Source organism: Ahaetulla prasina, chromosome 9 (genome assembly GCF_028640845.1).
Source record: "Ahaetulla prasina isolate Xishuangbanna chromosome 9, ASM2864084v1, whole genome shotgun sequence".
Classification (NCBI taxonomy): domain Eukaryota; kingdom Metazoa; phylum Chordata; class Lepidosauria; order Squamata; family Colubridae; genus Ahaetulla; species Ahaetulla prasina.
The window spans coordinates 24,350,182-24,362,438 of NC_080547.1; the positions used below are offsets into that span (position 1 = coordinate 24,350,182).

The window sequence follows — 12,257 nt, forward strand, 5'->3', positions numbered from 1 at the left end:
AGGTGAGTGTTGCTGTATTTACTGAGCCACTGATGATAAAAAACAGGGTGTAAGAGTACAATGCAGAAGCCAGTAGAAGTAAGCAATGTATATATTACAGTAATCTTATCCTAGCAAGATGCTCAGGATGGCATTCAACAACAACTTTCCCCCTTTTCAATCTTGTAGGCAAGGAAGGTCTCTCTTCCTGTTCAACCTTAAATATCCAGAACAGGGTTCTTCAAAGGAAAGCCAGCTCAAACTCTTATAAGAGGCTGGCTATTTTCTTTTCTTGCCTGACTTACAAAGCGGAGCAAATAACAAGATAAAGGGAAAATATTACTTCCTGATGCCATTCATGCCATATAACTATGTTAGCAATTTACTTTGTTTTTGTTACACCCCTGATTCTTTAGGATTGTGTCTAACTTCTTAATGCATCTGTTGGATATTGCTTATAACAGAGTCATTGTCTTTTTTTAAGAAAACAAAACTTTCCATCCATTCATTTGGTTTCTAAGGCTGCCCAGTCACAAAGCAACTTTAGGCAGCATGCATAGAAGGTACATAAGCGGCTGTGCAATCCCATCTCTCCATCTTCCAAATGTACATTATGGCCCAAAAAGGAACCTTGAATTTCAAGACCTATGTAGCAATCCACCCATGCAGGTAGTCCTTGACTCAGGACCACAGTGAAGCCTAGAATTTTGCTTGTCAGTCATTGTCATGAGTCAAGGCACCACAACTAGACTCAAGTTCATGTCCATTTTTACAATGATCGTAAAATTGTCACGGTCATAAAGTGAATTGTGTGTAAGTGAATCCATTCTCCTAAATAACAGGGTTTTTTGCTGGAACTCATAAAAACATTGTAAATTGCACTCCTGACTGGAACGCGGCAACTCGTCAGAAATGTGGTCATGTGACATGGAGGGGCAGCAGTCATAACTTAGAGGATGGGTCATAAGTAGCTTTCTTAAAGTTCGTTGTAACTTTTTGAGCAGTTAGTAAATGTAACATGACACTACCTGTATATTCAGAGAGACCCGTGTTGACATGTTATGCAGCCCCCTTCTTGATTTTCACAATCTGCTGTTTTACTTAATTTATTTCAAGAATTTGCATTTCACTCTTCAGTCAAATGGTGGGCAACATGGACACATATCTGTTCCATTTGCTGCAAACTCGTTGCTCAAAGCATTGGATCCAAAGGGGGGGAAATGCATGGGAGAATACGTGGCATCTGTTGAAAACTTCAACCAACACACCGTATCCTAGCATTGTCACAGATACTGGCAAAAAAAGCCATAGCTTTAAGGAGCTGCTTACACACAAACACACCGCTCCACTTTTTCCCTTTAAAGGTGAAGTGTTGCATAATATCCATACTTCGCTTCGCGGCGAAGGTTGTAGAGAGTATGGTGGCATATCAGTTTCCCCTGCACCTGGAGGAAACTGTCTATCTAGACCCGTTCCAGTTCGGCTTCCGGCCCGGTTACAGCACTGAGACGGCTTTGGTCGCGTTGGTGGATGATCTCTGGAGGGCCAGGGATAGGGGTTGTTCCTCTGCCCTGGTCCTATTAGACCTCTCAGCGGCTTTCGATTCCATCGACCATGGTATCCTGCTGCGCCGGTTGGAGGGATTGGGAGTGGGAGGCTCCGTTTATCGGTGGTTCTCCTCCTATCTCTCCGACCGGGCGCAGACGGTGTTGACGGGGGGGCAGAGGTCACCCCGCGGCGCCTCACTTGTGGGTGCCGCAGGGTCGATTCTCTCGCCTTCTGTTCAACATCTATATGAAGCCGCTGGGTGAGATCATCAGTGGCTTCGTGTGAGGTACCAGCTGTACGCTGATGACACCCAGCTGTACTTTTCCACACCGGCCACCCCAATGAAGCTATCAAGTGCTGTCCCGTGTTTGGAAGCCGTACGGGTCTGGATGGGGAGAAACAGGCTCAAGCACAATCCCTCCAAGACGGAGTGGCTGTGGATGCCGGCATCCCGGTACAGTCAGCTGAGTCCACGGCTGACTGTTGGGAGCGAGTCATTGGCCCCGATGGAGAGGGTGCGCAACTTGGGCGTTCTCCTGGATGAACGGCTGTCTTTTGAGGACCACCTGACGGCCGTCTCCAGGAGAGCTTTCCACCAGGTTCGCCTGGTGCGCCAGTTGCGCCCCTTTCTAGACCGGGATGCCTTGTGCACAGTCACCACGCCTTGTGACGCCTCGCCTGGATTACTGCAATGCTCTCTACATGGGGCTCCTTGAGGGGCATCCGAGGCTACAGTTAGTCCAGAATGCACCTGCGCGGGTGATAGAGGGACCCCCTCGTGGCTCCCGTGTGACACCTATCCTGCGCAGGCTGCACTGGCTACCTGTGGCCTTCCGGGTGCGCTTCAAGCTGTTGGTGAACGTCTTCAAAGCGCTCCATGGCATTGGGCCGGGCTATTTACGGGACTGCCTGCTGTTACCGAATACCTCTCACCGACCCGTGCGCTCTCACAGAGAGGACTCCTCAGGGTGCCGTCGGTAGCGACAGTGTCGTCTGGCGGCGCCCAGGAAGGGCCTTCTCTGTGGGGCTCCGCCCTCTGGGCGAACTCCCCAGGACTCCGTCAACTTCCGGACCTCCGAACCTTTCGTCGCGAGCTTAAAACTCACTTATTCATCTGCGCTGGACTGGGTTAGTTTTAAATTTATGGGGTTTTAATGGGTTTTTATCCTAAATTTTTTAATCTTGGCCAATTTAATAAGTTTTTTAATTGTATTTTAATTGTATTTATACTGTATCATTGTGTATTTTTACCTGGCTGTGAACCGCCCTGAGTCCTTCGGGAGAAGGGCGGTATAAAAATTTAAATAATAAATAAATAATAAATAAATACTGCTATTATGACTCATTTTTTTTCCCCTGTAAGAGTGTATTTCTTAAACCATTTTTTTTTTAAAGTATCCCCATCCTGTCTCCTAGTTTGGTATAAATGGACACGTTCAGACAATAAATTATGACTTCTGTAACTGACTGGTTGAATAAATTATAATTGGCTGGATCAAAATGCAGCAAGTGAAAAATCAAAATACATTATGAACCGACGACCGAGTTGTATTTGTAGGTTTGGAGTGATCTGTTTAATCCGAGTATTCCCTATCTTGTTTGAAAGGGTAAACCTTCTCCACCATGTTTGTAACAAAGCAAGGCATCTCCTTTTTGCCCTTATATTCAGTTCCTTTTGCTTCACAAAGAAAAGCAACTTTCCAGTTAATCCAAGTCATGAGTTCGGTGACTTTCAGTTTTCTTTCCTCTCCTTCTAGCACTTCCAGTAATGCTTTGAGAAACATGGATTCCCACCGATTGCTGAAGGAAACATAGCCTGAGCAATTGAGAAAGAGAAAGATAAGGAGATGCCAAAAGTCCAATGGTACTTTCCTACACTAAACAAACATGTTAGAGAAGTCTAGTAAAATCTGGACACCCATCTCTTGCCAGTATGTGCCGTATCTCAGCCAGGAGAGGATAAAGTGCACATTACATGGGAAACTAATTGCCGTGCAACTTGGGACTTTCTCTGTGGCCAGAATTAGTGGCCTGTTGCATTTATATCATGTACGTTTTGCTCATGACTGAAAGAGCCATCCAATCATCGTTAAGCCAAAGTAGCAATGGCACAGACAAGCTTTGTATCCCTTTAACAGTGGTTGGGTGAAATAATAAAATCTTAAATCATAAGTGTTGTTCTATTTGCAATGGAAGAATTGCAACGAATCTCCAGAAACCTGAAAATCAAAGTACAGATTGGCAGCTTCCAACGATACAATTCTCTGTAAAGAACAACTGTGAAATGTTCTTAGCATATCATCCTGGTTGATTCTTCCTTTGTCCTTTAATCATGACAACAAGATCAGCCCTACGCAAGGAATGATGAGAAATATCTGGAAAGAAACGGGTTGCTTCTGAAATTCCAGATTTTCACTGTTCACCTCTTCGTAAGTATCGGTTCAAGCTACTGCATGTAGTTTCGCTGATTTCTGCCCTCCCTGATTGTAGCATTGAATGATAAGACCCCATGGTTACATTAGATTATAGGTTGTGATGGACTGGCATCTATCTATAATTATGTTTCTCTTGGCTCAGTGCCCTTATTAAGGCTCACAAAACAGATGTTCACTGGCTGGGGTTTTTTGCTTTTTTTCAAACTCCCAAATGGATAATTCTACCCAGTCCTGTGCATTTATTTTGAGGTATCTGATGACCTTTGCTGCAAACATGACCTAGACTAGGTTTAGGCGGTTAGATGGACATACCTGGGCTGCAAGAAAACATGACAGCAGTATTTTCGGGAATAGACAGGTAATGTGAGAAACAGTCTTCCTCTGGTGCAGTGCTATCTGTTTCTAGGTAGATGCCATCATCAAATCTGTTTCCACGGCACGCCTGAAAAACACATGGAAGGCAACAGCTGCTAAATAGCCTTTGTGCACAGCTCTTTGTTTGCTGGATCCACACCCTGGGAAGTCACTTCAGATTTTTTTGTGACTTATTCTGTCTAGACTGGGGTCTCCAACCTTGTCAACTTTAAGCCTGGAGGACTTCAACTCCCAGAATTCCCCAGCCAGCAAAGCTCTCACTTGGAAGTCCTTCAGGCTTAAAGTTGACAAGGTTGGAGACCCCTGATCTAGACAGAATCTAGAGCAGTGACTCCTTCACCATTTTCATCTGAATGGGCTAACCCCATGATCAGTAGCGGCTTTCAATTTCGTTTGCTACCAGTTTGCTTGTGGGTGCATGCGTGCGTGTGCAACGCTTCTGCACATGCACAGAGATGTCTGGGCAGGTGGGCGGAGCCTCCCACTGCCGCTACCAGTTCACCCGATCCAGGATAAACCGGTAGCAACCCACCACTGCCGAACCATGGCGAACCCATAGCACGCGTGCCAGAGGGGGCACACAGCACCTTCTCTGTGGGCATGTGAGCCGTTGCCTGGGCTCAGCTCTGCCGCACATGCCTGCACGCCTCCCGACGGCTAGCTGGTCTTCAGGTCTCTGCCATGCATGTATGGGGGTGCTGAGGTGCATGCATGGTGGGGGCGCGGTGCATGCAGGGGGGCAGGGCACATGTGCGGGGGCCACACGTGCATTGCATTTCAGAGGTTCGCACACACCCGCGTGCTTTGGGCACTCAGTCCAGAAAAGGTTAGCCATCACTGGGCTAAACTGAAGGAATGAGGTTGTTTGCATTATACTTGCATGCTTTTTAAAAAATAAATAAATAAATGAAATAGCATTAACTGGAGTATTGGGAATTATGGGCTTGCCAAAGCAACAAAATTGATTTCACCCTTTCTTCTATTGCATAGATTTGCACAATTCGTATTTGCCTTTGGAAAAAAATATCAGTATAACTGAATTGAAGTCTGAACTTTAGGCCTGCTGTAAAAGTATCCAGGAAATGCAATAAAGCTAATGTAGAACAGTAGTTTTTGTGATGCTGCCTAAGGAGAATTAGGAATACCTTTGCTTTATCTTTTGACATCAGAGTCATGTAAGTATGCTAGACATGGCATCAAAACCATTATTTCCTGAATGAGTCATTTGTTTTTTTCAAGAGGATTTCTACTGCTACTGTACATATTGCGGAGGGCAAACCCTGTTCGTAAACTAAGAAGTCACATGCATGTAGAGAAAGTTGCCAGCTTTTGGTTGCATAACTTGGAAATTCTTCTTCTATTGGACTCTGAAAATGACAGCCTGGAGTCATGAAGTCAAAGTTTTCTAGTATCTGTTAATCTCATTGAGGTTATTTTCCTATTAATCTCAAATACATGCTAACAAGAGACACATGCAAAGGAAGACTATGTTCTAAGATTTCATAGTGGTCTTGAAATTATTGCAAAGCAGTGTTTTGCCAAGGTTGGAGACCCCTGTCCTATAGGATTAAAAAGACAGATTGAATTTCCCATTCTTCACTGCTTCTGTTTGACCCAGAACCGTACAGCTCCTACCTGTATGAAGAAGATTTTAGGCTTTCCTGCCAAATGTGGACACCTTTCAGGAGATAAGATCTTATAAATGCGAGTTAGATTTAATGCTTGTCCTTGGCAATCCATTATACTGCCTTCTTCTCCGTGGCTTGAGAAGATGCTCACAAAACATTTCCCATGTTCTGCCTGGCTTTCTGCAAAGACACAATTTAAGGAAAGGATAGATACTAAGGTGTCTAGTGATTTTTTTTTGAAGTGTCTAGTGATTCAAATGCAGAGCTTGCCTCTTAATCAAATATACAAGACACCTAATCCATCTTGAAGCACACTCCTAGTGAGCACCAAAAGTACTTTGGGGGAGCATTGTCTAAGGCAGGGGACTCCAACCTTGGCAACTTTTAAGCCTGGCGGACTTCAACTCCCAGAATTCCCCAGTCAGCTGGCTGGGGAATTCTGGGAGTAAGTCCGCCAGGCTTAAAGTTGACAACGTTGGAGACCCCTGGTCTAAGGTTCAGGTTTAGTCTCAGGCATAGAAGGTCCCTGGGGGATTTGAGGCCAATCATTCTCAGCCCAACCTATGACACATGACTATTGTGGGGAAAAACTGGAGGACGGAAGGCTATATAGGTTGCCCTGAGTTCCTGTAAGTGGGAATGCATGGAGTCCTCAACTTATAACCACAATTGAGCCCAAAAATTATGTTGCTAAGTGAGAAATTTGTTAAATGAGTTTTGACCTATTTTATGACTTCTCTTCCCACATTTGTTAAGTGAATCACTGCAGTTGTTAAATTGGTAACACGGTTGTTGAGTGAATCTGGCTTCCCCAAGGGCTTTGCTTGTCAGAAGGTTGCAAAAGAGGATCACGTGACTGCGGGACAGGGCAACCGTCATAAATATGAGTCAGCTGTCAAGCATCCAAATGTAAATCATGTTACCATGGAGATACTACAAAGGTCATAAGTGTGAAAAATGGTCGTAAGTCATACTTTTCAGTGCCATTGCAACTTTGAACAGTCACTAAACAAATTGTTGCAAGTTGAGACTACCTGTGAATCCAACTCATTAAACAATGATGACACGCAGGTAGTCTCAACATAGGACCATAATAGAGCTTGCTCATTATGATTGTCTGTCAAGATGGTTACAAAATGGCTGCTTATGTGACCAACCTGACTTTATGATCTTTTTTGGAAGTGGATGTTAAGCAAAAGCCATGGTCAAGAAGCCAACCAATAACTAACTGGGAGGGGGGATGGTTTTGCCAGAAGTGCAAACCCTTGTAAAATGGGTTGTGGAATACTGCATATGGATGTAAATGAGGAGAGAGGAGAGGAGAGGAGAGGAGGGGAGAGAAGAGAGAAAATAATAGAAAATAGAGAATGGAATAGAATAGAAAATATAGAATGTAAAATATAGAACAGAATAGAATAGGACTTTATTGTCACTTTAAATATATTCTAATCAGCATACATTAAAATTTTGTAGCATTCAGCTCTTAAAAGATAACCATTATGCATACACACACACACACACACACACAGAGATGACATAGAAACATCACAGTCTAATTCACATGTATAACATACACATAGCAAAAAGAAATCCTGCAAGTTTACCTGACTGATGGCATAAAGGACAAAGCTGTTACAGAATCTAGTAGTCCTGCTATAGATACTTCAATGCACCTCCCTCCTGCCGTGGCTATATTCACGCAATAATATAATTGTCTCATATCTGGGACATTCTAAACCTGGTTAGTTTTAATCTTGAATAGAATTATGCGTTTCTAAACTTAGGCCACGCCATGTTTCTGCTTCAATGTATTATGTAATGTTAGTAAATGGGAAATTTAGTTAGCAGTTCCAATGTGGAGCCAAATCAAATCCTGGGTTTTCAAGAATACATCCTAGATCTGTTTCATCTGATCTCCTGTGCTCTTTGCTGATTTGCATACCACAGAATCTCAGCCACAAAACCACTGCAACCATCCTTCCGTGGTGTAACCTGTTTTAAGTTCAGAAGCTGGGCAGGCTCTCTTGATGATGTTTCTAGAAGACTGTTGAATTGTTTGAAGGTCATCTCTCCAGTTCAGCATTTCTCAAACCTCGGCAACTTTTAAAATAGGTGGACTTCAGCTTCCAGAATTCCCCAGCTGCATAGGGAATTCTGGGAGTTGAAGTCCACCCATCTTAAAGTTGCTGAGGCTGATTAAGTGCTCCTCCAATCGGTCAGCCTGATTCCTGTAAATCAGCCTTGCATTTCCACATCCATCTGTATGTATCTCTAAAGCAGCAGGGCACCACAGCTGGCCAACTGAATTCAACAGGAGCTCTCTTTGGAGAATGTGCTCCAGAACATATGCAAGGTGCTCAAAGAATACTGAGTAAACAAGGACCAGAAACTCCCATTAAAATGTATAAAGTGCTCAGAATAGAATTGTTCTCGGATGTAGAGCAGACCTATATTTGAAGTGAAAGCTAGATTTCTTATTGTATATCTGTTCCTGTTACATCTTGACAGGAAGCATGAGATAGGAAAAAATACTTTCTTTTTGGTGGTTTGTTTGTTTTTTGAAACACAGAGACTCTTTTAACAAGAGATCAGATGAGAAATGGAAACAGGGACTGTTTGAATGCTCTTCACCTTCTCAATGTCCAACAACTGCTCATAGGTGCCCAAGATGACATAATTTATTTATTTATTTATTTATTTAATCAAATTTGTATACCGCCCTATCTCCCGAAGGACTCAGGGCGGTTCACAGGCCAATAAAAACATATAAATACAGATTAAGATCACAATTAAAAAACTTATTCTAAAGCCAAATTAATTAAAATGATATAAATACTAAAACCAATTAAAATCAATACAAATTTAAAACCTAGCCCAGTCCTAAATGAATAAATATGTTTTAAGCTCATGGAAGGTCGGAGGTCCGGAAGTTGACGAAGTCCTGGGGGGAGTTCGTTCCAGAGGGTGGGAGCCCCCACAGAGAAGGCCCTTCCCCTGGGTGTCGCCAGATGACACTGCCTAGCTGACGGCACCCTGAGGAGTCCCTCTCTGTGAGAGCGTACGGGTCGGTGAGAGGTATTCGGTAGCAGTAGGCGGTCCCGTAAGTAACCCGGCCCTATGCCATGGAGCGCTTTAAAGATGGTTACCAAAACGCACCCGGAAAGCCACAGCAGAAACATGTTTGAGCAGGGGCGTGGACTAGAAGACCTCCAAGGTCTCTTCCAACCCTTTTATTCCATGCTCTGCATCAAGTCATCAAGTTTTAGTACTGGAAAAGGACCTTCAGGGATCTATAGTGACATTGCAGCTAACTAGTATCCCTAAACCCATGGCTGCTCAGCAACAATGGGTATCTTCCAAGGCACTCTTCTAACTATGTCTCACTCTCTTAATGTTTGGCTAAATGTTACACTCTCAGATATCCATCCAGGTCTCAGGCTCGCTCTCTAGAATCAGGGGCATCTATAAAGTGGATCAAAACAGTCCAAAGAGTGGGCAAAACTATAAAATCCAATCCTCCTCCAACTTCCTGAATGCCCCTGCACATCAGAAATTTCTTTCTTTTTCTTATAACGTTGTTAAGGGTTATATTAAACAGATCAAGTCCCAAAAGTACTTTTTCAAGAGGCAACCAAACTTTCTTAGCTTTTCCTTGAAGATGTTTCGCTTCTCATCCAAGAAGCTTCTTCGGTTCTGGCTGAAACAAAGAAACTCCGGTTGCCTCTTGAAAAAGCACCTTTGGGACAACCATGACCTGGATGACTGAGAATCCCCATAGACTTTTAAACTGATAAGGGTAATCCAAAAAACCACTGCATGCATACATACAGTACATACCAATACATATGAAATTAGTGGGGAAAAATATGTCTCCTCAAAAATAATAAGAAAAAGAAACTTTCCCCTTCATCCCGAACAACAACTTCATCATTAACAATTTATCACTGTCTCTTAAAATGCAACCATATCTCCCTTCCTTCCATGCCTCAGCCCATTTTCTATAAACTTGCCTCTCAATCATTATCATCATTCATCAGCAAAGACCTAGCAAAGATGACAAAAAAAATCATATATTTTTATATCCTATCATAATCTGCGGGATTATGTACAACCTAACTATATAATCCCACTCTCCACTTAGTCTATATCCTCCCCACCCTTCTCTTCCCTGAAGCTCAGACTTTTCTGATGAACAGTAGAACAAAATTTCGGAGGCTCCCCCAAGCTTTCCAACACTTCCATGAAAGACTTTCAGGTGTACCTTTTTGAGCATCTTAGTTGCCTTCAACCCAAACATACCTTCCTCAAACACTTCTTCTATTTCTTTGGCTGTTAAATCCAGAAACAATTTCACATCGTAATTGCACTTGGAAAGTGCTTTAAAAAGCTTGTCTGCTTCCCTGTTGGCCCCCATTCTTGGTCTAAGTCCTTTGGCTTGAAGGAACTGATAATTGACAATGATCACAGCTCGGTTCCTTTTGGGGCAAGCCATGCTGAGCAATCTCCCGATGGTGGACTGTTTAAAATATTGCATGTGTGCACAGATATAGGTTTACGTGTGTCCTTTTGAACTCTTATGATTCAGCATTCAGGGTGTGGAGCTGTGAATGAAAAGCCATATCCTGCTTGATTAGACAAATAACATTACAAACATTGGTCTTTCTCAGGCATGTAGTTCATATATGAAATGCGTCACAAAGCAGTTTTGATGTGTTTCCATTTGGAAAGTCCGTAAAATAAGTTTTAAACCATTGTTTTAAATGGTGTTTAAAATAAATACAGTGATTAAGATGCATCTTTCTCTCTTCTCTGAGGGGTCTTTGATGCTCTCTGAAGTTTGTTTTCTTGCAGATGTTTAATTATTCAACTAGGTAACAGCATCAGTGCGCCCTCATTTTAATCAAAAGGCCAGCTGTGATTTGGCCTTCAGGATACTTGATCTCAGTCACTGAACTGTCAGCAGAGGTGCTTCTGCGAAATTCAATTTGCAAGCCAAATTGTGGGCATTTCATTATGCTCCTCATTGTTACAAAACACCCCACATGTCCATTAGCAGCGCTCACTCTGTGAGCCCCCCCCCCCCAAATATGGATTTAAAACCAAGCCTTGCCTTGTTTCTGACAAACGTTGATGGATTGGGCTCAGATGTAGCATAAAGCTATCAGGGTGAAAGCTAATCAGAGAAATTAGCTTCCGCCTTGCTGGACTAGCTTGATTTTTAAAATTTTTAATTTGATTTTATGGGTTTTAAATTTTTGTCAATTTTATAGGGTGTTATTGTATTTTAAATTTGGCCATTTGAATAAGTTTTTTAAGGGTTGTTCTTAGTATGTATGTATGTATTGTTCCTTTTGTATTTTATTTTGGCTGTTCACCGCCCTGAGTCCTTCGGGAGAAGGGCGGTATACAAATTAAAATATTATTATTATTAGTATTATTATTATTATTATTATTATTATTATTATTATTATTATTATTATTATTATTATTATTATTATTATTATTATTATTATTATTAAACATCAGAATGAAATGAAAACAATCCTCCACTGTTTCCTGGCGGAATACCTCCTGATCTCTAACAAGTGCCAGTTTTGAACAAGCAGAAAATCTTCCAAATGAATTGGAAGATATCTGGCTGCAGAGGGATCCAAAGGATCAAAACCACCAGCGGTTCCCAAAGTTAGTTAGTTATTTCCTTCCTTCCTTCCTTAACTTACTTAGAAGCTTCTTGGATGAAAGTGAAACGTTTTCAAGAAAAACCCAAGAAACTCCGGTTGCCTCTTGAAAAAGCACCTTTGGGACAACCATGACCTGGATGACCGAGAATCCCCATAGACATTTAAACTGATAAGGGTTATAGAAAAACCACTGCATGCATTCATACAGTACATACCGGTATATATAAAATTAGTGGGGAAGAATATGTCTCCTCAAAAATAATAAGAAAAAGAAACTTTCCCCTTCATCCCAAACAACAACTTCATCATTAACAACTTATCACTGTCTCTTAAAATGCAACCATATCTCCCTTCCTTCCATGCCTCAGCCCATTTTCTATAAACTTGCCTCTCAATCATTATCATCATTCATCAGCAAAGACCTAGTAAAGATGACAAAAAAAATCATATATTTTTATATCCTATCATAATCGGCGGGATTATGTACAACCTAACTATATAATCCCGCTCTCCGCTTAGTCTAAATCCTCCCCACCCTTCTCTTCGCTGCAGCTCAGACCTTTCTGATGAACAGTAGAACAAAATTTCGGAGGCTCCCCCAAGCTTTCCAA

At 42.3% G+C, this 12,257-nt stretch overlaps 1 protein-coding gene across 1 annotated transcript; it reads right to left on the bottom strand.

The window, feature by feature from the left end:
• Positions 1–3,000: 3,000 nt before the first annotated feature.
• LOC131203871 (caspase-3-like) lies at positions 3,001–10,485 on the bottom strand. Its single transcript, XM_058194560.1, has 4 exons — positions 10,265–10,485; positions 5,973–6,145; positions 4,275–4,404; positions 3,001–3,343 (listed from the first exon to the last, which is right to left on the bottom strand). Exons 1-4 carry the CDS (start codon positions 10,455–10,457, stop codon positions 3,102–3,104), a joined length of 738 nt encoding a protein of 245 aa, XP_058050543.1. The 5' UTR covers positions 10,458–10,485; the 3' UTR covers positions 3,001–3,101.
• Between the last annotated feature and the right edge of the window lie 1,772 nt (positions 10,486–12,257).